Source organism: Anolis sagrei, chromosome 1, assembly GCF_037176765.1.
Source record: "Anolis sagrei isolate rAnoSag1 chromosome 1, rAnoSag1.mat, whole genome shotgun sequence".
Classification (NCBI taxonomy): domain Eukaryota; kingdom Metazoa; phylum Chordata; class Lepidosauria; order Squamata; family Dactyloidae; genus Anolis; species Anolis sagrei.
In genome coordinates this window covers 24,108,240-24,133,751 of record NC_090021.1, presented here as the reverse complement: position 1 = coordinate 24,133,751, position 25,512 = coordinate 24,108,240, and the positions used below count along the sequence as shown (strand labels likewise).

The window sequence follows — 25,512 nt, the reverse complement described above, 5'->3', positions numbered from 1 at the left end:
ACTAACGATAGAATTGGGCCAAACTTCCCACATAGGACCCCCATGACCAACAGAAAATACTGTGTTTTCTGATGGTCTTTGGTGACCCCTCTGACACCCCCCTCCCGCGACACCCCCCCCCCCAGGGGTCCCGAACCCAGGTTGAGAAACACTGCTGTAGGATCTCTTAAATCTCTTTTTCAAGGAAATAACTTTATCTGCAATGCAATGAGCAGAATGGGTGGGAAAGTTCCAGCTGCACACACATAAAATGAGATCCAACCCAAACAAGTGAATGTTCTCAGTTTTCACTGACTCCCATCTCTTTCCTGCTGCTTTCTAAAGACAAACAATCAGGGATGTAGTGTTAGTTGGAATTAAAATGCCTTTTAGGAAAAAAATTCAAAACAAAAGGGGAAGGGAAAGTAGCAAATTGTTCTCAGAGGTTTCTATGCTTTTCATTATGTACCTCACGCTATACTGTATTGAATTTCTGCTTTGCTTTTTTTGCCTTTGCAAACTTGGAACATCTTGAAGCAATCACCCAGCTCAGAAAAGGCACACGCCTCTAGCAACTAAGGGGCTCCCCTGACTTGACAGCAGCAGAACTGGACTTACTCCAGTTTCCTTTGAAAGGAGGAGGGAGGGTACATTTAAAATGCAGCAAGGGCAACAGCCAAGGTGTGTATGTGTGTGTGTGTGTTTGCTCAGGGCTAGCACAAGACATTTTGGTGTATGAAATGGAGCAGTAAAAGGAACCCCCTTGTCTACTTTGCCAAGTCAAGGTACATTCCAAGTACATTGTCGCTGCCAAGTTAATTTGGCACATGGAGCAGTAAATCCTTCAGGCACCTCTCTTCTTCCCTGGCAATAATGATACAATAAGATAAAATTAAATATGTAAAAGTCCCTTTGGGAAGAGAGGGCGGGTTATACATAAAGTTTCATAATTATTATCCTGCTCTTTCATAATACCTGAAATCTACTTCCTGAGTTATGGTTTCCAGATGATCACAGGCAGGGCCGTAGCCAGAAAAAAATTTCGGGGAGGGTTGAAAATTTCGGGGGGGGGGGGGGGGGTTGAAACCTGCCTTCTAGCTCATGCTGAAACCAAGAGCACAGCAGGGGGCAGAGCAGCCTTCAAAAGCCTGCAGCTCTGCCCCTGTCAACCACTTCCACCAAGTCTGGCCTCCTTAATGAGAACATTCAACACACACACACCCAACTTGGTTGCTTCGCTACATCGGCTATTGCTGCAAATAATGACAGTGTGAATAAATTGTCAATATTTACTTGAGATAGTGCTTGCAGTTCTGGAGGGGCTCTTAATTTTCTGCGTCTCATAGACTTAGCATGGTGATTTGGTTAACTAGTTAAAATTCATGAGTAAACCAGGTTTTTTTTTTAACCTAAAATTTTTGGGGGGGGGGGGGATTGAACCCCTAATCCCCCCCCCTCCGGCTATAGGCCTGATCACAGGCTTCAAGGCCTGTGATCATGGGAAATTCTGGGAGTTGTGGTCTAAAAAAGTAACCTTTCCAAATCCTGTTCCTGCCCATACTATTCTTGAGCCCCCTATTTGACATTTTGTTCATTTTGACATGAACAAAATGTCAAATGAACAGATGAGATGGCCTAATTCTGACTCACTGAGTCATACTGCTGTAATATTACACATGGTTCTGAAAAGAGAATGAATATTTAAAAATGCAAACAAGCTTTTAGTATAACATCTCTAATAGAGACTTCTTCTTTATTGTTTCCATGTGTTCTTATGAGTACAACTTCTTTTAAAAAAGTTTTAAAGAGTTCTACAAATGCAGGGTCATGGAATAAGGCTTGAAATCAAGTAGTTGGTACTTTTTTAGCCCCAGCTTCTTCAAACCTAGCAGTTCAAAAACATGCAAATGCAAGAAAGGTAACAGCGCCCCATGCAGTCATGCAGGCCACATGACCTTGGAGGTGTCTATGGACAATGCCGCTTCTTCAGCTTAATAATAATAATAATAATAATAATAATAATAATAATCTTTATTTATACCCCGCCACCATCTCCCCAATGGGGACTCGGAGCGGCTTACATGAGGCCAAGCACAAACAGAAAATTACAATAAAATAAAACCGAAAACACAACACAATTACATAAAACATATGAAAACATAGCAATATAAAATTACAATAGGCACAATCAGAATGACAATGGGCGGACTACATGTAATGATTAAAATAGAGACTGATTAAAACTAATTAAAACTCAGGCTAGATAAGAGAGAGACAGATTATTTGCGGAGGAGGACTCATTATAGTGGGGGTTGTGGAATCAGGCTTTCCCATAAAGTGGGGAGGCATATACTCCAATGACAAAACGTTGAAGCTAAGCAATAGTGTGAGAATGTAAACCTATTCATCAAAAGCTTAGAAATGAAGATGAGCACCACCTCCCAAAGTCAGACACGACTAGACTTAATGTCAGGGGAAACCTTTACCTTTACCTTACAGCTGAAAGGGAGCAATTAATGTTGTTGTCATTTGGGGCCTCATTTTATGATCCAGCCTAAATGGCACTACTGTAAATAACAAAGCTTGGCAATAATTGTGGAGCAGATCAGTGAACATAGATGTATCATAGATGAATGTCAGCGCACAGAGCGGATTATTCCAGAAGCAAAAAGAAAAGAAGAGGAAAATCTCTCTCCCCCCACCCAAATGAATTTTCTAGCAATGAGGTTCAGTTAGAGACCCAGCATGGTGTAATGGTTTGAGCATTGGACAATGACTTTAGAGACCAGAGTTCAGTCTCCCGCTCAAAACCCATTGGGTGACCTTGGGGAAGTCACACGTAGGATCACCATAGGTTGAAAACTACTTGTAATGTTGAGCATAGATTCCCCACCCCCACCCCTCATCCCGGGTCCACAGGTGGCCCGTTGCCAGTATTCACTTAACACGACTCGGTATCGACGCTCTGGGTTTTGCTATCCGCAGCCTGGATGTCACTATCTGCGACCAATTCAAATGGCTCTATTTCACTTGTAGGTACACACACCCACATACCCACACCACACTAGGGTGTGTGGGTCTCCCTGCAGAGACCAGAAAAATAGCAAAGCTGACCAGATGTGTACTGATCTTCTTATTGAAGAATGCTAAGCTTCGGGGGGTCTTGATGTGTTTCCTGGAGGACAGTCTGGAAAAAATACAATTCCAGCTTTAAGCTTAGAAGGAGGAAAGTAAACACTCTTATTACACAAACAAATGCAAATAAACAGATTAACCCAAAGGCAACGAAAGACAGGGGGCATTGTAGGCCAGGATCTAAGGACACACGTTCTTCCTTCATCGTTTGTTTGCTTATCACTTTTCCTATCTTCTAATTTTTCTTAGGATTTTGAAGGGAGGAGCAAGGGAAATGAGCAACTAGGGAGGAAGATAAGATAAAAAATTGACCTAGGAGGCCCTCATTTTTCCACCCATCTTTAGGATAGAAGTGGGAAAACATATTCCTAATGATGGTTACATTGCTTCAGACTCTCTACCTTGGAGAAAGGAAGAGGGAAGAAACCTTTTTTTCTCATCCTCTTTTAAAAATTCCCATCTCTAAAGTAGCAGTGGGAAAATGTTTTCCTATTGAGAGCTTAATTCCCTCAAGAATAATCTGTCTCTCACCACCATCCCAACCCTTCTCCACAGTAGGCTGACATGGGAAACGAGAGTGACCCACAGTTTCATGTATCCACATCTCACAAAGTATGTCCTCTCTAGCTATTTTCTAAGTTCTCCAACATGACTCTATAGTATTTCTGGCTCGGAAGTCCTTCATTTTAATGGGGTTTGGTATTATTCATGGTTTTACGAACCCACACAAAGTCTAGGAACATGTCACTCATAGATATGGGAGCAGCTGTATTTTGTTGTTACTATTTTCCCCACCGTATCGCACTCATGTCTCCACTCTGTTACTGTTACTAGATCATCCTTTTCTCTCATCTTCTCCTCTACTTTCTATCATAGTGGGTTGATTCTGAGACGGCTAGAGTGGTCTAGAATTCTACTTTACACTGGAAAATCCTCCACTGGTTTTAAGGGCTCTCCAATAATAGCTCTCTGTTTTTGAAATCAAGCCATACTTTCCTTGGCTTTACCTTGCAACAAAGCTTTCTCATGCTAAAATCAGTGGTGTCACTGGTAGGTTTGGAGTGTGCGGATCATAATAGGTGACATTATCAGAGGAGGGTGACACCAACTGTGGGAACTGGGTTGGTGAACAAGGTGGGAGAGATAACAGCCAAGGAATTTGCTCCCTTGGCTCATTGATGGTTGGCAGGGGGGACTCTTGGCTGGATTTCTTTACCACAGTGGTTCCCAACCCATGGTCTGTGGACCACCAGTGGTTCACAGGAACTAAAATATAGTCCGTGACCTCACCGTTACTACACCGTTGCAACGAGAGCAACTAGTCTTGTGAAACCCCTTTATAACGCCGAGGCTTATTAAATATGGTTTTCTGTGGGAGAGCAGATGGTGACTACTGAATTGCATATGTTCTGTATCAGAAATTAGAGCTGATGTGGTCTATCCAATGCAATTTTCTGAATCAGCACCCCAAATAACCAAACCGAATCTAAAGTTGACCTGAAGCTGGTTTGTTACCGTTTTGGTACTAATGTTGAAGAGTGGTCCCTGGTCAAAGTGGTCCCTGGTCAAAATAGGTTGGGAACCACTGCTTTAGAGGCATTCGATTTGCTCATGATTCCCCTCTTTTATGCATGCTCAAATGGGCTGCCTCCCAGTCCCTCCCTCTCTTTCCCATACATTTAGAGAGAATTTCCCTATTTTGCCTCCTTTCCTTCAACACCCTCTTCTTTTTAAACCACAGATATTTAGAACAAAAACACTCTTGGCCTCACTCTCCAACCAATCTCCCACACACAACGATACATCCAGCAGGTCCTCTAGAAGCTAAAACAACTTCTGACTCCAGCAACAGTCACTTGCATTTTCCCTACATTATGCTAATGTATGTGTTTTGTTTGGCATTCTTGATTTGCGGAGGTAAATGTGAACTTAATTTGCAGTTCTGATTGCCAGAACATTTCCCACTGCTGAATGGAGTGACCATAAATGTGGAATGACTGGATCTTTCCCTGCTTTCTCATGATACGTCCTGGGCAGCTTTAGGGGATAAAGGAAAATTAGAAAATATGGGGAAAGTGATAAGGAAATGTAAACACTGGAGGAAGACCAAGAACCAGTAGTTCCTGCTTCCTTAAATATTGGCTTTAAATGACCTCTTTCTTTGCCTCAGAGTTAACCTGGCAATGTCCATTTACACATGAAATCATAAAATTGTGGAATTGGAAGAGACAGGGTTTGTTTGTTTAAGAAACAGAGTGTTTGTCTTCCTCCTCCCGTGCCTAAAGTTTGAGTTTGTTTTTCACACCTAGACTGCACTCTAGGAAACTTGTCAAGACTCTCAGACGCTTAACATTCCACAATCAGTTCAGTACTTGGCTCACCAGCTTTGCTATTTTTTCTGGTCTTGACAGGGTTGGCCAAAACACAACTCATAGAATTATCCCCAAGCCAATATTGCATTCCCTGCTGCTCACCATTTGCTACTTAATCTCACTGCTGGGAAATTCAGCAATAGCACTAGTGTAAGGGAATAGTGCAATTTCTGCTCTGCTGCCCTGGATAGTAGGACTCGGAGCAACAGGTTTAAATTACGGAAAAGGAGATTCCACCTGAACATTAGCAAAGAACTTCCAGGCTGCAAGAGCTGTTCAGCAGTGGAATTCCCTTCCTTGGAGTGTGGTGGAAGCTCCTTCTTTGGAGGCTTGAATGGCTGGATGGCCATCTGTCAGGGGTGCTTTGATTTTGCTTTTCCTGCATTTCAGGGGGTTAGACTGCATGGCACGTATTCTCTTCCAATTCTATGGTTCTAGGGTGTTTTTCTCCACTTTCTTTACTTTTAGAGTAGATGCTCTGCCCTGTGCACCAGCATCAATTTATGGTACAAACAGTCCCCAAGTTACAAACATCCTACTTACAAATGACTCATAGTTAAGAACAGGGGTGAGACCACAGGAAGTGAGAGAAATTTACCATTAGGATGGGAAATTCACTTTTGAAAGCATTATAATGGGGAAAATATGTCTCCATTGAAGCTTTATCACCAATCCTTTTCTAAAACAAGTCAATTTCCCCAAAATCCAAGTACCTCAGGGACCAAAAGTGAGGTGAAAACTTCTGAAGAGGAGCACAGGCAGCAAAACAAACACCACAGGAGTGTAAACCCTTCTCTATACTATCCAAAGATAGATAGATACTAGATAGATAGATAGATAGATAGATAGATAGATAGATAGATAGATAGATATGGCTGGTGTTACACTTTAAAAATGTATCTGTTCCTACTTAGAAATTCAGCTTAAGGACAAACCTACATAATTTTTTTTGTAACTTGGAGACTGCCTCTCTCTCTCTCCCTCTCTCTCTCTCTCTCTCTATATATATATATATATATATTCATGTACCATAGAGAACCACCACAGTTATTGCCAAACTTGGTTATTTGTGCCATTTGGACGTGTGGTTCCTTGGTCCCAAATGACACCAATATCCATTGCACCCTTTCATTTCCTCCCTTTCATTAAAAAATGTGAAGTTCATGCAGAGTTGTAGTTTCTTATGAAATACCCTTTTCACCTGCACAGCCTTCCACATTTGAATTTATCTTGAAGGCGGTGCTACTTATTCTGAAATCAGACATGAATAACATGGAGGGAATTCTTCAATAGACCAGGCAATGTGGGAAACCTCCTTTGTGACTTGATTATTATAAGCAGATATTTGTTATTACACATTGGTTGAAAAAACTAGCAAAAAACCAAACAGTCAACCATGCTCCATGAAAAGGGATGACCCATTGATTTCAAGCTTTACTCGCTGATTCCATGTGTAGGGTCAGGGAATTAAGAACACATGCAAGCAATGAAGAAACGTTTTCCAGATTTGTTATTATCATAACAGTATGACCCAATGGTCACAAGTAGGTGGCTGTCTTTTCATATGATGTTGGGTAGGTTCAAGAATGTTATAGGCAGGACAGGGTTTGGAAAAGTTACTTTTTTAGACTACAACTCCCAGAATCTCCTGGCTAGCAAGGTTGCTGGCCACTGGTCACGAAGTCTAGGAACTTTAGTTTACACATGTAAACTTTCCTGAGTGTTAGCTGCTGTATCCCTCTTTCCAACTGAAACTGCTTTTTTCCAGAATGGTTCCTCCCCACTGCTTTATGGTAGGTTTAGGGTTTCTCCTCCAAAAAGGATAAGAAATTTCATTGGGGTGGAGAAGCAAAACCACAGGAGAGCTCAGCATCTTCCTGGGCCAGCCCTATCATTAGGCAGAGCCAGATGACTTCCTCAGGCAGTAGATATCAGGTGTTGTATTTTTACTGCCAGGAAGGGACAGAGGTGATAGCAGGATTTTCTGCTTGATGTACCAAAGTAATTTGGCAGCCAAGATGTACTAGGAATGTGCATAGACTTGGCACAGTGACAAAGGGGTTCCTTTTGTTGCTCCCCTTCATGCCGCACAGTGTCTTGGCCTAGCCCCTGAGCAAAACACAAACACAAATGCACACACCTCTGTTGTTGCTCTTTCCGCATTTTAAATTTACCCTCCCTCCTCATTTCAGAGGAAACTGCCAGTTCTGCTGCTGTCACGTCTGGGTTGTCCCTTAGCTGCTAGAGGCACATGCCTTTATCTGACTGGGTAATTATTTCAAGATGTTAAAAGCTTGCAAAGTCTGAAAAAGCAAAGCAGAAATCCAATACATTGCCAGCACCACAGTTTGGGCCACATAACAAAAAGCATTAATTTAGAGGCTTCTGGGAAGAATTTTCTAGTTTCCCTTTGTTTTTATTTTATTTTACTTCCAGACACTCTTGATTGTGTTTTTAATAAGATAACTGTATTAGTCTGATAAAAAATATATATAGTGGCACCTTAAAAACTAAAAAAAGTATATACATAACAGATGTGTTAGGATTGGATCCCGCTTTATGTGCAGCTGGACTAATGGAGGTGGGCTTCCCCACTCCTTCTCCCCATTACTGCCTTTTTTGTCCTAAAGAGATTTAGGGGACCCTACAGAATGATAAAGGAGGGATTGTATCAGTCAAATGGATTTTTAATATAGCTATGGTTGCTTATTGTAAGTAGGGGAAGTGTCCCTAGTAACAGGGATATAATGGTTTTAGAGTACATCTAGGACTCTAGGAAACAAAAGTTCAAATCCCTGTTCGGTTACAGGAACCCATTGGTTTCCCATATAACAGAAACAAGCTGAAGGCACAAAATAAAATAGTTATAGTGGCCCTAAGGGTTTGGATTTTTATTTTTGCAAGATTTGTTCAGAAGGGAGCGATTTTGCTTCTTCTGAAGCAAAGAGAGCTTGTCTTTCTTAGTGTCTCCCAGTGGATTTCCATGGTTGAGAAGAGATTCAAATCCTGATCACCGGAGTCATAGTCCAATGCTGAAAGCACAACCCTACATTATTTATTTATTTATTTATTGTATTGATATTGGCTCCTTACCATAGCATTCTCTCCAACATTTCACAGATGAAAACTGGAACAATGTGTGACAAAGCAACATAAGAGTGTGGTCAAGATGATAAATGTAATTAATGAAGAGGAACAGACAAACAGGAGGAGGCTGGCTACACGAGTTTGCTTTTGCCTGAAGCTAGGGCAATCCTTAATAATAATATAATTTATTTATTGTCCACTCTGTCTCCCTGAGGGTACTCAGGGTGGATTACAGAACACATATAAGGCAAACATTCGATGCCATTATACAATTAACAAGGGCAGACAATACATAACCTTCCCCATCTTTTCCATTTCCGGCATCTGGAGGCTGTGCTCGACTCCGGCCATGGGGGGGGGGGGGAGGGAGTGCTGCTGCTCCACCTTCCATGTCGAGGAGCTTTGTCATTCTTAGAAGTCCTCCCAATCAAATTGTCGGCATGTCCTTATGGGCGCCTTTTAGTATCTCCCCACTTTAAAGCGATGCCTATTTATCTACTCACATTTCTGTTTTGCGCTCTGCTGGGTGGTCAGGGAGCTGGGGCTGACTGCGGGTGCTCACCCTGACCCAGGCTTAATGTGCCAACCTTTCGATTGGCAGGATTTTCTGCAGCTTAGTAGTTGAACCCGCTGTGCTAAGCTCGGCCCCCAATCCTTCTGCAGTTTAGTTGAATGAAAACTTATTTTTCAGCAATTGAAGTAAGCAAGGACAAAGGAGGAAAGTAGAAGCAGGAGAGAGAAACTGGGGTTTTTTTAAGCGACTATTACTGAGCGAGTATTAAAATGACAAAGTAAAAATCAGGGTTGTCCTTTCAAATCAGGACAATTGGAGCTATGAGATAATTATGAGATAACAAGATAAACTACAGCCAAATAGATTGCCGCTGATACTTTCCTTTATCTGGACATTAGAGCCCCCGGTGGTGCAATGGATTAAACCCCTGTGCCGGCAGGACTGAAGACCAACAGGTTGCAGGTCCGAATCCAGGGAGAGGCGGATGAGCTCCCTCTATCAGCTCCAGCTCCTCATGCGGGGACATGAGAGAAGCTACCCACAAGGATGATAAAAACATCAAATCATCCAGGCGTCCCCTGGGCAACATCCTTGCAGACAGCCAATTCTCTCACACCAGGAGTCACTCCTGACACGACACAACAAAAAAAAATTTCTGGACATTATCATTCTCTTAATACCACCTAGAATTACATTTTTTGGGCAGTGGTCTACTAAGACCCCTAGATCTTTTTCACATATACTGCTATTTATTTATTTATTTATTTAGTACATTTGTATCCTGTCCTTCTCACCCTTGAGGGGGGACTCAGGGCGGCTTCACAACAAGCACTATTCAGTGCCCTCCATATTCATAAAAATTCATTTAAAACAATTCATTAAAGCAATTACATTAATAAAACATTTCTTAAAATCACACAGCAATATGATGTAGCTACCCCAAAAAATACAAATACAATTTTTGAACTAGAGTTTCAGATTGTGAGAAGTAGTAATCCCTCTCTATTTCATACCATCACCATAAAGGTGCCAGAAGGCACAATAATTGTTTTTAACTCACTACCCATCTAGAAAAAGCAGACCGACTGACATTCTCTGCTTTGTTTTCTATAGCATATGATGCTAAGTCAGCGTTCATTGTCTCAGTGTTGCAGTAAATAGCTGAATGGAACCATTTGCAGTTCTCAGTCAATTAATACAAAGCCTAGGAGTGTGGTCTTCTCTTCTACATGAGGTCTTCATGTTTGTATAAAGTGGGAGCACAACAGAGCTCTGTTTCCACATTGAGCTCTGGCTTCCCATTACTATGAGGAGCACAATAAAACTACTCCAATTATTAGAAATGTTTTACTTATTTTGGCCAGCCTCACAAATTGATGCCTCTCCAGAGCTCAATGAAGTTGCTAGAGCATTATTTGATTCAACCAAAAAGTTCTGAATTGCAAGCTATAGTCCAAAGGCACAATATGCAAGGGACATTGCTTAGCAGATAAATTTGCTAGACACTGTCCACTGACTTGTCTCCACAAAGACAATTTATAATACAGTTGAACCTTATTAATTGCTTGCAAAGTTGTGGCTTTTATATTCCCCACATAAATATAACTTTAACGATACAGTACCAAGAAAAAAGAATGAAGATTTGGTTCAGGGGAAAGGTTGAAATCCAAAAGGCCATTTTTTTGGAACATGAAAATAAGAAATGTCTTTTAAAAGTTTATTTTTATTTAATTTGTTTTAAAAGTTACATTAAAAGTAAAAAGAAAAGAAAATTAAGACAAGTAGTATAGAAATACAAAAAGTGTCAGTGTCAGAAAGAAAAATAGAAAAGAAAGAATAGAAAAAGAAAAAAGAAGAAAATCTTGACTTCTGACTTATCTTCATTCAACTACAAAGAATAACATAGGCATCACCTTCCAATGTATTGCCAAAGGCTTTCATGCATGGAATTACCGGGTTCTTGTGTGTTATGGCTGTATGGCCATGTTCCAGGAGCATTATCTCCTGATGTTTCTCTTGTATCTATGGCAGGCATCCTCAGAAGTTGTGAGGTCTGATCTCTGAGATTGTATCAATGTATGATCACAGCAGCTAGATTACTATATGCACAGAAATGGAAGAATTCAGCAGCAGAGATCAGAAGACCAGACGATAAACCTCACAACCTCTGAGGATGCCTGCCACAGATGCAGGCAAAATGTCAGGAGAGAATGCTTCTGAAACATGGCCATACAGCCCAGAAAACACACAACAACCCATAACTCTCCAAGTTTCTTAGTATTATTTTTTCTTGGGCAAAAATCCTTTTCAATTTGGTTTTCAAATCTTACAATCCTTTCCATCTTCATGCCAAAATTCAATAAAAGGTTCCCAGTCATGCAACATTTTTTCCAATGTTCCTTGTTTTTTAATAAGCAGCTTAATTTATCTACCTCACCAAGTCCATAATTTTTATCATCTAGTCTTCTATTGTTGGTGCTGAGTTCTTCCATTTCTGCCCATATAGTAATCTGGCTGCTGTGATCATATATTGAAACAATCTACTATAGTAATTTGTATCATTCAATCCAAGTAAAGAAGTATCTGGTTTTACCTGGATATTTTTCCCAAAAAATTTCTGGATCAACTTATGGACTGAATCCAGTATTTCTTGGCAATTTACATGTCCACCACATATGGTAGAAAGACCCCACTTGTTGTTTACATTTCCAGCAAGTGTCGGAAACCTCTTTAAACGTTTTAGAAAGCTTTTCAGGAGTCATGTATTATTGGCACATCATTTAATTCAGCATGCACTACTGAAAATAAGGATTCTTTTCACTGTAATACAGTCGTTGGCCACAAGTTGTCGCATGTGTGACTAATTAGGCAGTCATACCATAGTGCATGTTGAGATATTTAGGGTGAGAACAGTGTTCAAGCCCTTGGCCTTCCCAGGTAATTTTCAATTTTCTATTGGCTTCATGGTTATCTAGGTGGAAAGCACACACTTGTATCTTGGCAGAGTTAGGCTTCAGGTGGTTATCTTTGTTTTTGTTTTTGTTTTTTTTTCATGTCAAGAGCGACTTGAGAAACTGCAAGTTGCTTCTGGTGTGAGAGAATTGGCCATCTGCAAGGATGTTGCCCAGGGGACGCCTGGATGTTTTGATGTTTTACCATCCTTGTCGGAGGCTTCTCTCATGTCCCTGTATGGGGAGCTGGAGCTGACAGAGGGAGCTCATCCATGCTTCTGGCCCAGTGTATCTGTCCGAACGGATCTCCCTCTATGTCCCACCCCGGAGTCTAAGATCTTCTGGAGAGGTCCTGCTCTCGACCCCGCCTCTATCACAGGTGAGATTGGCGGGGACGAGAAGCAGGGCCTTTTCGGTGGTGGCCCCCCACCTGTGGAACTCACTCCCCGGGGAAATTAGATCTGCAACATCGCTCCTTTCTTTTAGGAAAAAACTAAAAACATGGATCTGGGACCAGGCATTTGGTCAGGCGGGCAGATAGAGAGAGAACTTTATGGATGGCTAGGAAATGACTAATGGACTGGACACGAGGAACTCTGGAAACGAAACGCTGATTATAAGAATGTTTTTATATGATATTTTATATAATATGTTGGGCACCGGTTGCTGATGTTTTAACTGTGATGATCGTTTTAATTATATTTCTGTATATTTATTTTTGTATATTTTTGTATACTATGTGTAGTGTATAAAGGCATCGAATTCTGCCTTCTTTGTAAGCCGCCCTGAGTCCCCCTCCGGGGGTTGAGAAGGGCGGGGTAAAAGTACCAGAAATAAATAAATAAATAAATGCTTTCCCTAGATTTGAACCTTCGACCTGTTGGTTTTCAGTCCTGCCGTCACAAGAGTTTAACCCATTGCGCCATGGGGAGCTCTGTTATCTTTGTAGTAGCTGGAGAGATCTTTCAGGGGATTAGTAAATTGCTTGTTGACTTTTGCTTATGTTGTTAGGCCAAGGTCATCAGCGTTTATAAAGCTCTTTGTGAGTGGTGGTTGTGGCTGATCCTTAGTAAAGATGTTAAACAAGGCTGGTGCAAGAAGGCTGCCTCGAGGTAAACCTTTTTTTTCTTTTTGCCTCTTCCACCTACTTTTCCTGCCCTGAAACTCCATATAGAAGCTGCAGTTTTCTAGGAGGGTCTGCATAGTTTTTATAAAACCATAGTTCCGGGTGATATGGTAGACTTTATGCAGCATGTCCAGTTAGTTGTGTTAGATTCAAATGGATTTATTTATTTGTTGTTGTTGTTCATTCGTTCAGTCGTCTCCGACTCTTCGTGACCGCATGGACCAGCCTACGCCAGAGCTCCCTGTCGGCCGTTACCACCCCCAGCTCCCTCAAGGTCAGTCCAGTCACTTCAAGGATGCCATCCATCCATCTTGCCCTTGGTCGGCCCCTCTTCCTTTTGCCTTCCACTTTCCCCAGCATAATTGTCTTCTCTAGGCTTTCCTGTCTCCTCATGATGTGGCCAAAGTACTTCAACTTTGTCTCTAGTATCTTTCCCTCCAGTGAGCAGTCGGGCTTTATTTCCTGGAGGATGGACTGGTTGGATCTTCTCGCAGTCCAAGGCACTCTCAGCACTTTCCTCCAACACCACAGCTCAAAAGCATCGATCTTCCTTCGCTCAGTCTTCCCTAAGGTCCAGCTCTCACATCCGTAGGTGACTACAGGGAATACCATGGCTTTGACTAGGCGGATCTTTGTTGCCAATTAGGCGGATCTTTGTTGTATTTATTTAGGACATTTCTATCCCGTTGTATCTCGACCTCCGCAGAGGGACTCAGGGCGGCTAACAACCAACACACCATGGTGTCCACAACCAAAACCAAAAGCAAAAATATACAATTTAAATAAAACCAATATAAAAACAGTATAAAAACATTCAAACAGTCAGTCGCCGATTTAAGTCATTGCCCTAAAAGCAGTCCATTAAGTCCATTAAAGCCATCACTTTGCCAGCCGGTCAACCTAATCTGCAAAGGCCTGATCCTATAGCCAGGATGTCACTTGTTTCTGAAAGGTCAGGAGGGATGGAGCTGATCTAATTTTGCTTGGAAGGGAGTTCCACAGCCAAGGGGCCACCACAGAAAAGGCCCTGTCCCTTGTCCCCACCAAACGCAATTGTGATGATGGGGGGACAATGAGAAGGGTCTCCCCGGATGATCTTAGGGTCGTAGGTGGATCTTAGTGGGAGATATGTTCAGGGCTTTATAGGCCAAAGCCAACACTTTGAATTGTGCTCGGAAGCTAGCAAATATTGTGCTCGGAATCTACCAAATATTAGGTTAGGCCAGGTCTGGGCAAACTTTGGCCTTTCAGATGTTTTGTTTCCAACTCCCACCATTCCTAACAACCTCAGGCCCTTTCCTTTTCCCACTCAGCTGCTTGAGGGGGGAAATGGCTTCAAACTACAAGAAAGGAGTCTGAGTCTGAGTGAAAGAGGGTCTACTCTAGCAAACCTTTTGTATTGTTACCCCAATACCCCCATGCATATGAGATATATTGAGCATGGTGATCAGATCATGATATGAATAAACATAACAGTTTAAATAATGTACCAGTAAGGCCTTTTTGCAGACCACCATGAAAATTGGGGGGGGGGGGGGCTGAAGCCCCCCAAGCCCCCCCCCCCCGGCTACATGCCTGTATGAGGCTGTTAGGAATGGTGGGAGTTGGTGTCCAATTCAAGGTGGTGGTTTTGATCTACAAAACCCTACACGGTTCCGGTCCAGCGTTATCTGTCCTAACGCATCTCCCTCTACGTCCCACCTCGGAGTTTGAGATCATCTGGGGAGGCCCTGCTCTCGACCCCACCGCTATCACAAGTGACGGTGGTGGGGGACGAGGAGCAGGGCCTTCTCAGTGGTGCCCCCCCACCTATGGAACTCACTCCCTCCTCTCCTTCAGGAGGAAATTAAAAACATGGTTGTGGGACCAGGCCTTCGGGCAATCTGACAACTAGATAAAGACAATTAGACGACTAGGACTGGCAGGACTGACAAAGTGGAATTGGTATTTGGACTATGAGATGGCGAAGGCTGAGTGTTAATTAGGTGAAATCGATTTTATTGGTTTTATTGTTGCAGTGCAGAAACTGATTGTGAATTGTTTAATTGCTGCTATATTGTTTTTATTCTACTGTTATGTTGATGCCGGCATCGAATCGTGCCTTTGTAAGCCGCCTCTGGGTTGAGAAGGGCGGGGTAGAAGTAACCAAAATAAATAAATAAATAAAAACAACTGGAGGGCCCAAGTTTGCCCAGGCCTGGCCTAGCCAGTATTTGCCCCTTCCTTGCCTGAAACCTCAACACAGCAGATCCAGATTGTCAAAGCAGACAATCTGGATTCAGAAAAGTGGATTATATGGCAGTGTAGATGGGGCCATAAAAGGTTTTCACCAAGGATAAATAAATCAAGCATCCCAATGAGAAGCAAGGCCAAGGAATACAAGGGTATCCTGGTTGCTATAGTAACAGCAGCTGGGCCTAGGCCAGCCGCCTGTTGCCATGGGAACAGTAGAACGGAGGTCTCCCTCTTCTGCTTCCCTCCATCCTTCCTGCCTGACTTGGGAAGCCTCAAAGGCGCCGTTTTACTGACATCCGTTAGCCCCGCCTCCGGCCTTGTCGCGGGTGGTGATGGGAGTTGCAAGATGGCGGCGCCCGTGTGAGAAGCTGAGGGGAGAGTGTAGTGCCGCCGAGAGGACTTCGCTTGTTGTTGCTGTCCGGGGAGAGACGGGGGAGGAGCCGCTGGAGCCCAGGCCCGCCGCCCGCCGCCCTTTCCTGTGTCACTCAGGTGGGCGAGCCTCCGTTGCCCTCGTCCTGGGCCCTTTCAGCAGCAGCCATGCTTCCCGCCTTCTCTCCCCTTCATTCAGTCGAAGAGTTAATGCAGCTTGAGACAACTTGAACCCTGGGATTTGTAGCTTGGTGGGGCACCCACACTCTTTGGCTACTACAAATCCCAGCATCCCAGAATGGGGGATGCCTGGCTTATTGCTGGGGTTAGGTTCCAGGACCTCCCGCAATAATTGAAAAACTGCGATGTAGGGATGCTCTATCTATTTAATTTAATATTTATACATTATTTTAGTAGTTATACACTATTCTAAGTCTTTATAAACTTAAAGTGAAGGAAAGGAAGAAAAGGCCCTTCAAGGCTGGAGGGAGGACTGAGGAGCGAAAGCAAAACACCAAAAATACAGCAATATATATTTTAAATTAATAATTTTTGAAAACCGCGAAACAGCGAGTCTGCTAAAAGCGCGAAGTAGCGAGAGAACACTGTACGTGTGAGAAAGATCTTGGAGTCCTCGTGGACAGCAAGTTCAACATGAGCCAACAATGCCATGCAGCAGCAAAAAAAGTCAATGGGATTTTGACCTGCATAAATAGGAATCTAGTGCCTAGATCCAGCGAAGTCATGCTACCTCTCTGTTTTGCCTTGGTTATACCACACCTGGAATACTGTGTCCAATTCCGGGCATCACAATTGGAGGGAGATGTTGACACTGGAATGTGTCTAAAATGATCAAGGGTCTGGAGAACAAGCCCTGGCAAAAGTATGGTAGCTGGGATCCTACGCTGGTTGCACAACACTGGTCTGAATTAATGAGGGGAACACGTGTGCAAGACAGCACAGCGGAGCTGTGTCAGAGTCGTGGCAAGGTAGTTCGCCAGAAAGGGGAAGAGGAAACATTTCTATTCCATTTACCATCTTTGTAAGCCGTTGTTTATTATTTAACAGTAAATAACTCTAACATTACTTCATTCACCTTAAGCACTATGCTTGGCTGTTTGTTGTGTAACTCCTTTGGTTTGGTTGTAGCAGATCTTAGCTGAATCCATTTTACACCTATTGAGTGGTCTGGGTGCCTTAATTTTAGAGCACTGAAAGAAAAGGGAGTAGTAGAATTGAAGATTTTTTTGGTTGTGTCAGGAGCGACTTAAGAAACTGCAAGTCGTTTCTGGTGTGAGAGAATTGGCCGTCTGCAAGGACGTTGCCCAGGGGACGCCCAGATGATTTTAATGTTTTTATCATCCTTGTGGGAGGCTTCTCTCATGTCCCCGCATGAGGAGGTGGAGCTGATAGAGGGAGCTCATCCGCCTCTCCCCGGATTCGAACCTGCGACCTGTCGGTCTTCAGTCCTGCCGACACAAGGTTTTAACCCACTGCGTCACCAGGGGCTCCAGAATTGAAGATAATACTATGTAACAAAATTTGAAAAAAAAATCTTCCTGGTTTGAAAGTGTTATTTCCTGTTTAATTGTGCAATACTTACTTTGAAAGTAGTTATTCTACTTCAGAAACTTTGTTTCTGTGATTGCCACAAACTATGTTGAATTGGTTGATATAAAATATTCATTGAAAAACTAGAGCAAAATGTGTTGCAGGATATCCCGCAAAAACAAAGTTTTTGCAGTTTGATAACTGTTTTCCATCTTTTAATGATAGAACCAATTAGGAAATGACAATTATAACCTAGGAACAAAATTTGTATTACATAGTGTATATGTTGAGCAAAAGTATTGTGGCAACTTAAACATTAGCAACTTTTATCTGATGTAAGTTTTCATAGATTGCAGCCTGCTTCTTTAGATGCAGTAGAAGAAAGTGGGCATAGTCAGCAAATGCATACAATTTGTAAAATTTATTTGTCTCTTAGGTGGTACAATAACTTAATATGACTGCATTTATATGTCAACTGTCAAGTTATGGTGACCTTATGAATTTCATTGCTTGGGAAACTTGGTGGTAGATTTGTACTTCTTTCCTCTGAAATATAGCCTACATACAGCCAGTGGTTTTCCAAATAATAATCAGAACTGACATTACTTACCTTCCAAGTTCAGATAGGATCTGGTGTCATAGGGTATTTAGGTCATGCTGCCATTCTGAAAATGGTTTCACTGTTGAACACCTTCTGTCTGCATTTTGGTCTTTTTTCAGAAATAATGTTGATATTTGGAACTCATGTCGAACATCTATGAAGAGAGGGTAATGATGATTGCAGCAGGGGATTTGCAGGAGTTTGTCCCTTTTGGCCGTGACCACTGCAAGCACCATCCTAATGCGTTGAACCTGCAACTTCGGCAGCTGCAGCCAGCCTCGGAAATTTGGTCGTCAGATGGAGCAGCTGGTTTGGTGGGGTCGCTTCAGGAAGTTACAATCCATGAGAAACACAAGGTAGGAAGTGGCACTTTTGAAAATACAAATGTATAACTTACACCAAAAAAAAAAAAAAAAAAGATAAGCAAAGAACAGAGGAAAGCAATACAAAGCTGCAAAGGAAAAGGCAGGGAAACATAATGATCTGTTAACCTAAATACTAACTCATAAATATGCCACGCATGTGGATCCCTTTGCTTAATGAAAACTCAGTGAAATGTGAAAAACATGTATTTTACCTGGAATAAAGCTGTAGATGAGCAACACTTGAAGCCTTGTCTTCCATCATTATATATTTATTACTTATATGTCTCTTTTCTTCTGGCATGGCTCCCAAGGCAGCTCCCAAGTAAACTTGGTTAAAACCTTACAGTAAATAAATAAAAACAATTAATCTGTCTGCAAAGGGAAACCAAGGAAAAGCCAGCGTAGCCTTCCTTAGAAGTCCATTACAGATTGTGGGAAATTCCCTTGAGAAAGCTCTTTCTCATGTCTTCACCATGAAAGCTCTGGAACATTCATTTTGGAAGATACAGTCTTTCAAATACTCCAGGCCCTTTTCTATTAGAGTCGGAATTATCAATGTTGTAATACCTGAATTCAAGATACATCTAGGAAAAATATTGGAATATAGTTCTATCACCAACCGTTTGGTAGGATTCTAAGTGGAGTGCATCCTTATTTCTAATATAGTTACAATTTAGAGAATCTGTCATTATCTTGTGCTATTAAAAATGCTCTAATGCATTTTATTGTTAGAGTCTGGATACTATAGGCTAGTATTCTATGTAGTAATGATAGAATACTGATATATGTTTTCATTTTTTGTGTGTGTCTTTTAAAATCTTATCCAACTCTGAAATCATATAAAAGTAGTATTTTTTTAGCATTTATGTTGCTAGGAGTGCATGCTGGTATTCATTTTATTACTCTTTGCATTTATGCACCGTATCTTTCCATGAGTAATGTGTGTCATAATATACAGCTCTTTTCAGTATAATTTTGATTTTTCCCTTGGAGCAGATTAATAATGTGTAGAAACATATTGCTAAAATTCATTAGATGTATACGCCTGATGCTTTGGTTGAGTGATGTTAAGGGACTGCAAGGTTTCGGTGCCCATATAAAATTGCAAAGTCAAAGAGAGTCCATTTGCTTTATTGTCTGTGCTTTAATATGCATAGTCCCATTTGTGTGGGAAATGTAGTTTGTCTATGTCCCCAGATTGTTTTTTGCTCTTCCAAGGATGAAATTTCTTGGGAGGCATAGGGTATTCTCATATTGTGTCCCCTGAGCAGTTTTCAGTCCACAAGAACCCCTTTTTTCCTAGAAAGTGACCCAATAAGTTTTCAGGTCACATCAGAAATATAGAGAAATCCATAGGGTATGTTGGGATCCTTCCCAACATACCCTATGGATTTCTCTATATTTCTGGTGAAATATATTTCTATATTTATGGTAAAACAAATACTGAATTATGGTCATCTGTGATGCAGAATGTTGCCCTCCAATCTATCCATTTGAATGGAATGAAAATTAATGTGTTATTTAATGCAATTCTATGCTTCTTCATGTGATTTAATTAACTTGAGATAAATGCCTTGAAAGCAGCAGTTTTTGTAGAATGCTTCTTGCTCTTCTGGCAGTGTACTATTAGACACATTTTGGAAACGAATTAAAATTTTGAGTTGCGGAGGACTTCCGGGGAGCTGTGATGGCGGCAGGCAGGACGCAGTAGGAGCTCCTCAGCGTCAACCTTCCTAATTCGACTAATGGGCGAGTGTACGTCCACAACCCCCCAGCAGAGGAAGCTGGTGGGGGTCGCCAAAGCCTAAGGCACATTGCAGACCCCAAGAACCCCCACCCCTCAAGGGCGGGGGTCGGAGGGTAAGCAAAGGCGAGGCAAGGCAAGTCGAAGGAAGGGAAGCCAGGCAGGAGCCTGGTAACAACTGCGGCCCGGCTCTTTTGCTACATCGAAAAGAACCTACATAAGAAGAAAAGGCGGCGAATAGAGCTGCCTAAGAAGAAACGTAAGTTTCTCTTATCAAATTTTCCATCACTTCCCACCACTCCGTGGCGGGTCTATCTCTTAGGAAGGGCGCTTCAAAACAAATTAAAATCCTAACTGACTCTACCACTCCTCTCAGCCAAAGAGGAAAGTCACTATCCAGTCCAAGTCTGAGTAGAAAATGGCGAAAGAGAATGGCGAAGACACATAAACTCATTTTATATGTTATATCTTGAACGCACTTGAACAAAGAAACTTAGCGCCGTGCCAGAAAGCTGCTTTCTCCCCCCCACTACCCCCATCACCCCCTCCCCTCCACACAAGGAAATCGGGAGGAGGGAACTCAAGAACTACATTAAACAACAAGGATGCTAAACTATAACAGCTAAATTATTTACAACATACAACAATATCCATACAACAATATCCAACCAATATCTACAACTATCATTTGTAGAAGAGGTGAATCAAACCCTCCGACAACTTACAGACAACAGGCCAGGCTCGACACTCCCGGAGACACAGCTGCAGCGGGCCTCCTCGGAGAGGCAGCGAGGAGGAGAGCGGGGGGGAAAACAGCGCGATCGCGCGCAACCTCGCGAGAAGACGCGAAAGGACGGGGGAAGACGCGGGGAGCCCTTGCCAGGGAGCCGCTCGCCGAAAGGGAGGGGGAGAAAGAGAAGAAGGAAGAGAGGACGCCAAAAACCCCTGCGAAGGAAGAGAGAACCCAAAACACTACAGCAGGGTGATTGGAGGGGTGAGTAAGAGGGGGAAAGTTCCCTCGGAGGAGCTTCCCAAGGAGAACATAGGGAGAGAAGAAAAGAAGAGGAGCAAACTTCAGATACCTAAACAATACGACGAAAGAAGGTGAGAGGGGAAGAAGGCTAAGAAAGGCAGAAAGGGTCTGAAGAGGGGAAGGGAGGTGCGGAAGGAACAGAGGAATAGAGGAGAAGAACGCAAGGGGTGAAGCATAAAGAGAAGAGACCCAAGCACAGGGATAGGCGAGCACTCGGAGAAGCTTGCCTCTCATCTCCCTCTGCTCCCCCCACCCCCTTCAATTCCCACACGGACACGCTAAGACCCTGTAGCCCCCCCCCCCCAAAAAAATACAAAAGTACAAGACCAAGCAAAAAGAGAACCAAAAGGATTGGAACTATACTGATCCAGTAACTCTCCATACAAACAACCCCCCTTCCTCTACGCCTGCTGCTCCTAGCAAAACTTACCCACCCCCACCTATCCACCCCTCTCTACAACCCCGATACCGATGAATATCTTTCCTCCCCCATTCCCCTCCACCCCCCTCAAGTGAGCCGTCTTTCGGCCCTTATTCAGATATATAGAGATCTTCGACGCCGTCTGGAAGAGGCTCCCAACAACTCAACTATAGAAGCTGAAATAGTGCTCCAGGAAAGTACCAGGAAAACCGAGAGAGATTTAACCAAAGTCGAGGACAGACGTAGGGCCACACCTTTATTCATCCTAAACTTTTTAAAACTGTAACCAAGCTTATCTGCTGATTTTTGTTAATCTAAAATGACGACTCCCAAAGCCAAACTGGAGAAACCCGACAAAAATGAGAAAGAGTCTAAAGATACCAAGGATGCTAAAGAAATAAAAGAAACAAAAACGCAAGCTAGAAAGGGCTCTACGACAGAAGATCCAATCAACAAGGAGATTCTAAAAGAAATCCTGAAGATAGCAGAGAAACAAAATGAGATCCAGGCCGACCTTAAAAGGATAGAAACAAATCAAGAAACCCAACAGAAAAACCTCCAAGAAGAACTAAAATCTTTAAGAAAAGAAATAACCTCAGAAGTCAACTCAATAAAAGAAGACATGAATAATATGGCCAATGATCTAAAAATAATCAAGGAAGAAAAGAAAAAATCGGAAGAAGACCAAAAAAATCTTGATACGAAGGTTAAGAAGTTAGAGCAAGAGTTGGCAAGATCTAAAGAAACCCAAGAAAAACTGGAGATGAAAGATTTGGAATGCCAATTAAGGTATAGAAACATTATAGAAGGTCCGGAGGAAGATCTGAGACAAATAATCATCGACCTGACGGCAAAAATGCTGAACAAAGAACAAAAAGAAATAGAACCAGACCTAGACAGAATTTACAGGATTTCGACGAACTTCTCTAAAAAAAACAAAACCCCCAGAGATACAATTGTACATTTCACCAGGAAGAAAACTCGGGACGAAATTTTAAAAATTAACAACAACTCGCCACCCTTTTATAAAGACAATAAAGTAGTCATCATGAAAGAATTCCCTCAATCAATATTATCAAAAAGAAGAAAATACTTTTTCCTGTCAGAAGCCCTTAAAAAAGCGGGTATAAGATTTAGATGGGAGGTACCGGAAGGCATGACAGTGACTTATAAAGAGAAAAAACACCAGATAACCAACGAAGAGAAAGCAGAAGAACTCTACGAAACTCTCAGAAAAGACCAAGGAAACTGGCCAACCGACGAGAGACTACTAGGAGGAAGACAGAAAAAGAGACGTTTCAGTTCACCAGAATACGACAGAAAGCAACAAAAATATAAATTGAAGGAAACCTATCTCAGACACCCAGAAAAAGACAATGGACAAGACAAAAAAGACTATAATAAAGATAACCAAAATGGAGGAAACGATTGTATATAAGAAACAAATAAAGATTTTTTGCAACAACATCAATGGTCTTAATTCGCCCTCCAAAAGGAAAAAATTATTCAGTAAAATTAAGAAGGGAAAATACGATCTGGTGGCCCTGCAGGAAACCCATATAGCACAAAAACACTCATCCCATTTAATTAATAAAGAAATAGGCCAGGAATTTTATTCTCTAGCAATAGAAAAGAAAAGAGGGGTCATAATATACGCCAAAGAGAAACTATCACCGGAATGGGCGTTCAAAGATATGGAGGGAAGAGTTGTTGGTATAACCATTAAACTAGGACTAAAAACTATTTTAATATGTAACCTCTACGCACCTAATGGACCAAAAACCAAATTTATCTCAGATATAAATGATAAAATCCAAGAAACCCAATTCGACCATTTAATAATGATGGGGGACTTCAACGGAGTGTTAGATAGCAAATGTGACAAATCCAGGGGGGTAGCCAGAAACCAAAGAGAAAAAACTAATACGCTCCCTCAGAAATTCATCAAACTGAAAGAAGAGTGGGACCTGGAGGACTCATGGCGCACACTAAATAAGGAGAGTAGGGACTTCACCTTCTATTTGGGAAGACATAACAGCTGGTCCCGAATAGATATGATCTGGTCTTCAAAATCCATCAATACTCAAATATCAAAAATTAAAATTCTCCCAAGAGACTTGTCAGATCATTGCGCGCTAGAAATGACACTCAATCAGAGAAAAGACTTCTTTAGGTGGCGACTGGACGACAACCTCCTCAAAGATGAAATAGATATAAAATCCAACTCAGACCTCTTGAAAGAATATTTCGAACTTAATAACACAGGAAACATCTCGATGAAAACCCTATGGGACGCAGGAAAAGCAGTTATGAGGGGCCACTTCATAAAACAAAAAGCTAAAAAGAATAAACTGAAAAAACAAAAGCTTGAGGATCTGAAGAAAGCACTTGAAACAGCAGAACTAAAATTTAAAAGAAATGTCGAAAATAAGAAGATAAAAAAGGAACTGGACGAACTACGAAAACAGAGAAACATCCTAGAAAACGAAGAGATGGAGAAACAACTAAAATTTATAAGACAGAAAGAATTCCAGCAGGCTAACAAGCCTGGAAGATGGCTGGCACGAAAGATAAGGAAGAAAAAACAAAGCAGTCACATTGTGAAAATATCCACCAGCAAGAACGACGCAACTACTGACAATGACATCCTACAAGAATTCAGTAATTATTATGAAGAATTATACGCCGAGAAGCAAAATAAGAAAGAGGAAATTATGACCTACCTCGGGAACCAGAAACTCGGGAAGATCTCAGACCAAGATAGAGACCTTCTAAACAAAGAGATAACAGAGGCAGAGATAAGAAAAGCGATTAAAAAACAAAAGCCATCAAAAGCTCCGGGCCCAGATGGATACACGGCCACCTATTATAAGACCTTCGGTGAGGTAATCGTACCTTACTTGAAGAGAATTATGAATGAAGCTCTATCAGGAGAATCCGTCCCAGATTCTTGGAAAGAAGCCACGATAACGGTTTTACATAAAGAAAACACCGACGCAGCGGGAGTGAAGAACTACAGACCCATCTCTCTACTTAATCAAGATTATAAAATATTTACATCAATATTAAGTGAGAGATTAAAGTCCTATCTATCTAAATGGATAGGCGAAGAACAAACTGGCTTCCTCCCAGGGAGACTAATGAATGAAAATATAAGAAACATCTTGGATCTAATTGAATACTACGATTACCATCATCAGAACGAAGTAGCATTTGTAGCGGTTGACGCCGAGAAGGCGTTTGATAACACGAGATGGGAATTCTTCATATCGATCTTAGAAGAAATGGATTTTGGACATAATTTCATCAACGCCATAAAAGCTATCTATAAGGAACAATATGCCACCCTATGGATAAACGGTTGCCCTTCTAAAAGAATAAATATAGAGAAAGGCACAAGGCAGGGCTGCCCACTTTCCCCTCTTATTTTCATCCTATCGCTAGAAATTTTACTAAGAGACCTCAGATCCGATAAATCCATCCCACCACTAAGCGTCAGCAAAGACGCACTGAAATTCCGAGCCTTTGCAGACGACTTGATATGCGTCATAGAAGATCCAAGAAAACAGGCCCATAAATGGCTTTCAAAACTAGAGGCGTATGGCTCCCTAGCAGGCTTTAAGATTAACAAGGAGAAGTCCAAAATCTTACCAAAAAATATAACAAAAGAAAATCAGGAAAAACTTCGACTTCTGACAGGCATGCCCATAACCTCAAAACTAAGATATCTAGGCATAAACATCTCGGCCAACAACTCCCAGCTCTTCAAAAATAATTATGAGCCAGTCTGGAAAAAAATTAAAGATGATCTGAATAACTGGTCCAAGTTAAAAACATCTCTTCTGGGAAAAATAGCAATAATTAAAATGAATATTCTACCTCGAGCTCTCTTTCTCTTCCAAAATCTTCCGATTATACAAAATAAAGCTCCATTTAAGAACTGGAATAAAATAATAAGAACATTTATCTGGAGTGGAAAAAAACCCAGGATCAAACACATACATATGGTGGATGCAACAAGGAGAGGAG

The 25,512-nt window shown here is 41.8% G+C and overlaps 1 protein-coding gene across 4 annotated transcripts in view; it reads left to right on the top strand.

The window, feature by feature from the left end:
• The first annotated feature begins 15,716 nt into the window (after window positions 1-15,716).
• Window positions 15,717-25,512, top strand: part of ANAPC1 (anaphase promoting complex subunit 1) — a 67,551-nt gene continuing 57,755 nt past the window's right edge. For all 4 annotated transcript variants that reach the window (XM_060754477.2, XM_060754476.2, XM_060754475.2 and 1 more), the window contains exons 1-2: window positions 15,717-15,888; window positions 18,040-18,276. In XM_060754477.2, coding sequence (XP_060610460.2) covers window positions 18,064-18,276 — 213 coding nt within the window. In that variant the 5' untranslated portion in view covers window positions 15,717-15,888; window positions 18,040-18,063. The remainder of the gene's footprint in view (window positions 15,889-18,039; window positions 18,277-25,512) is intronic.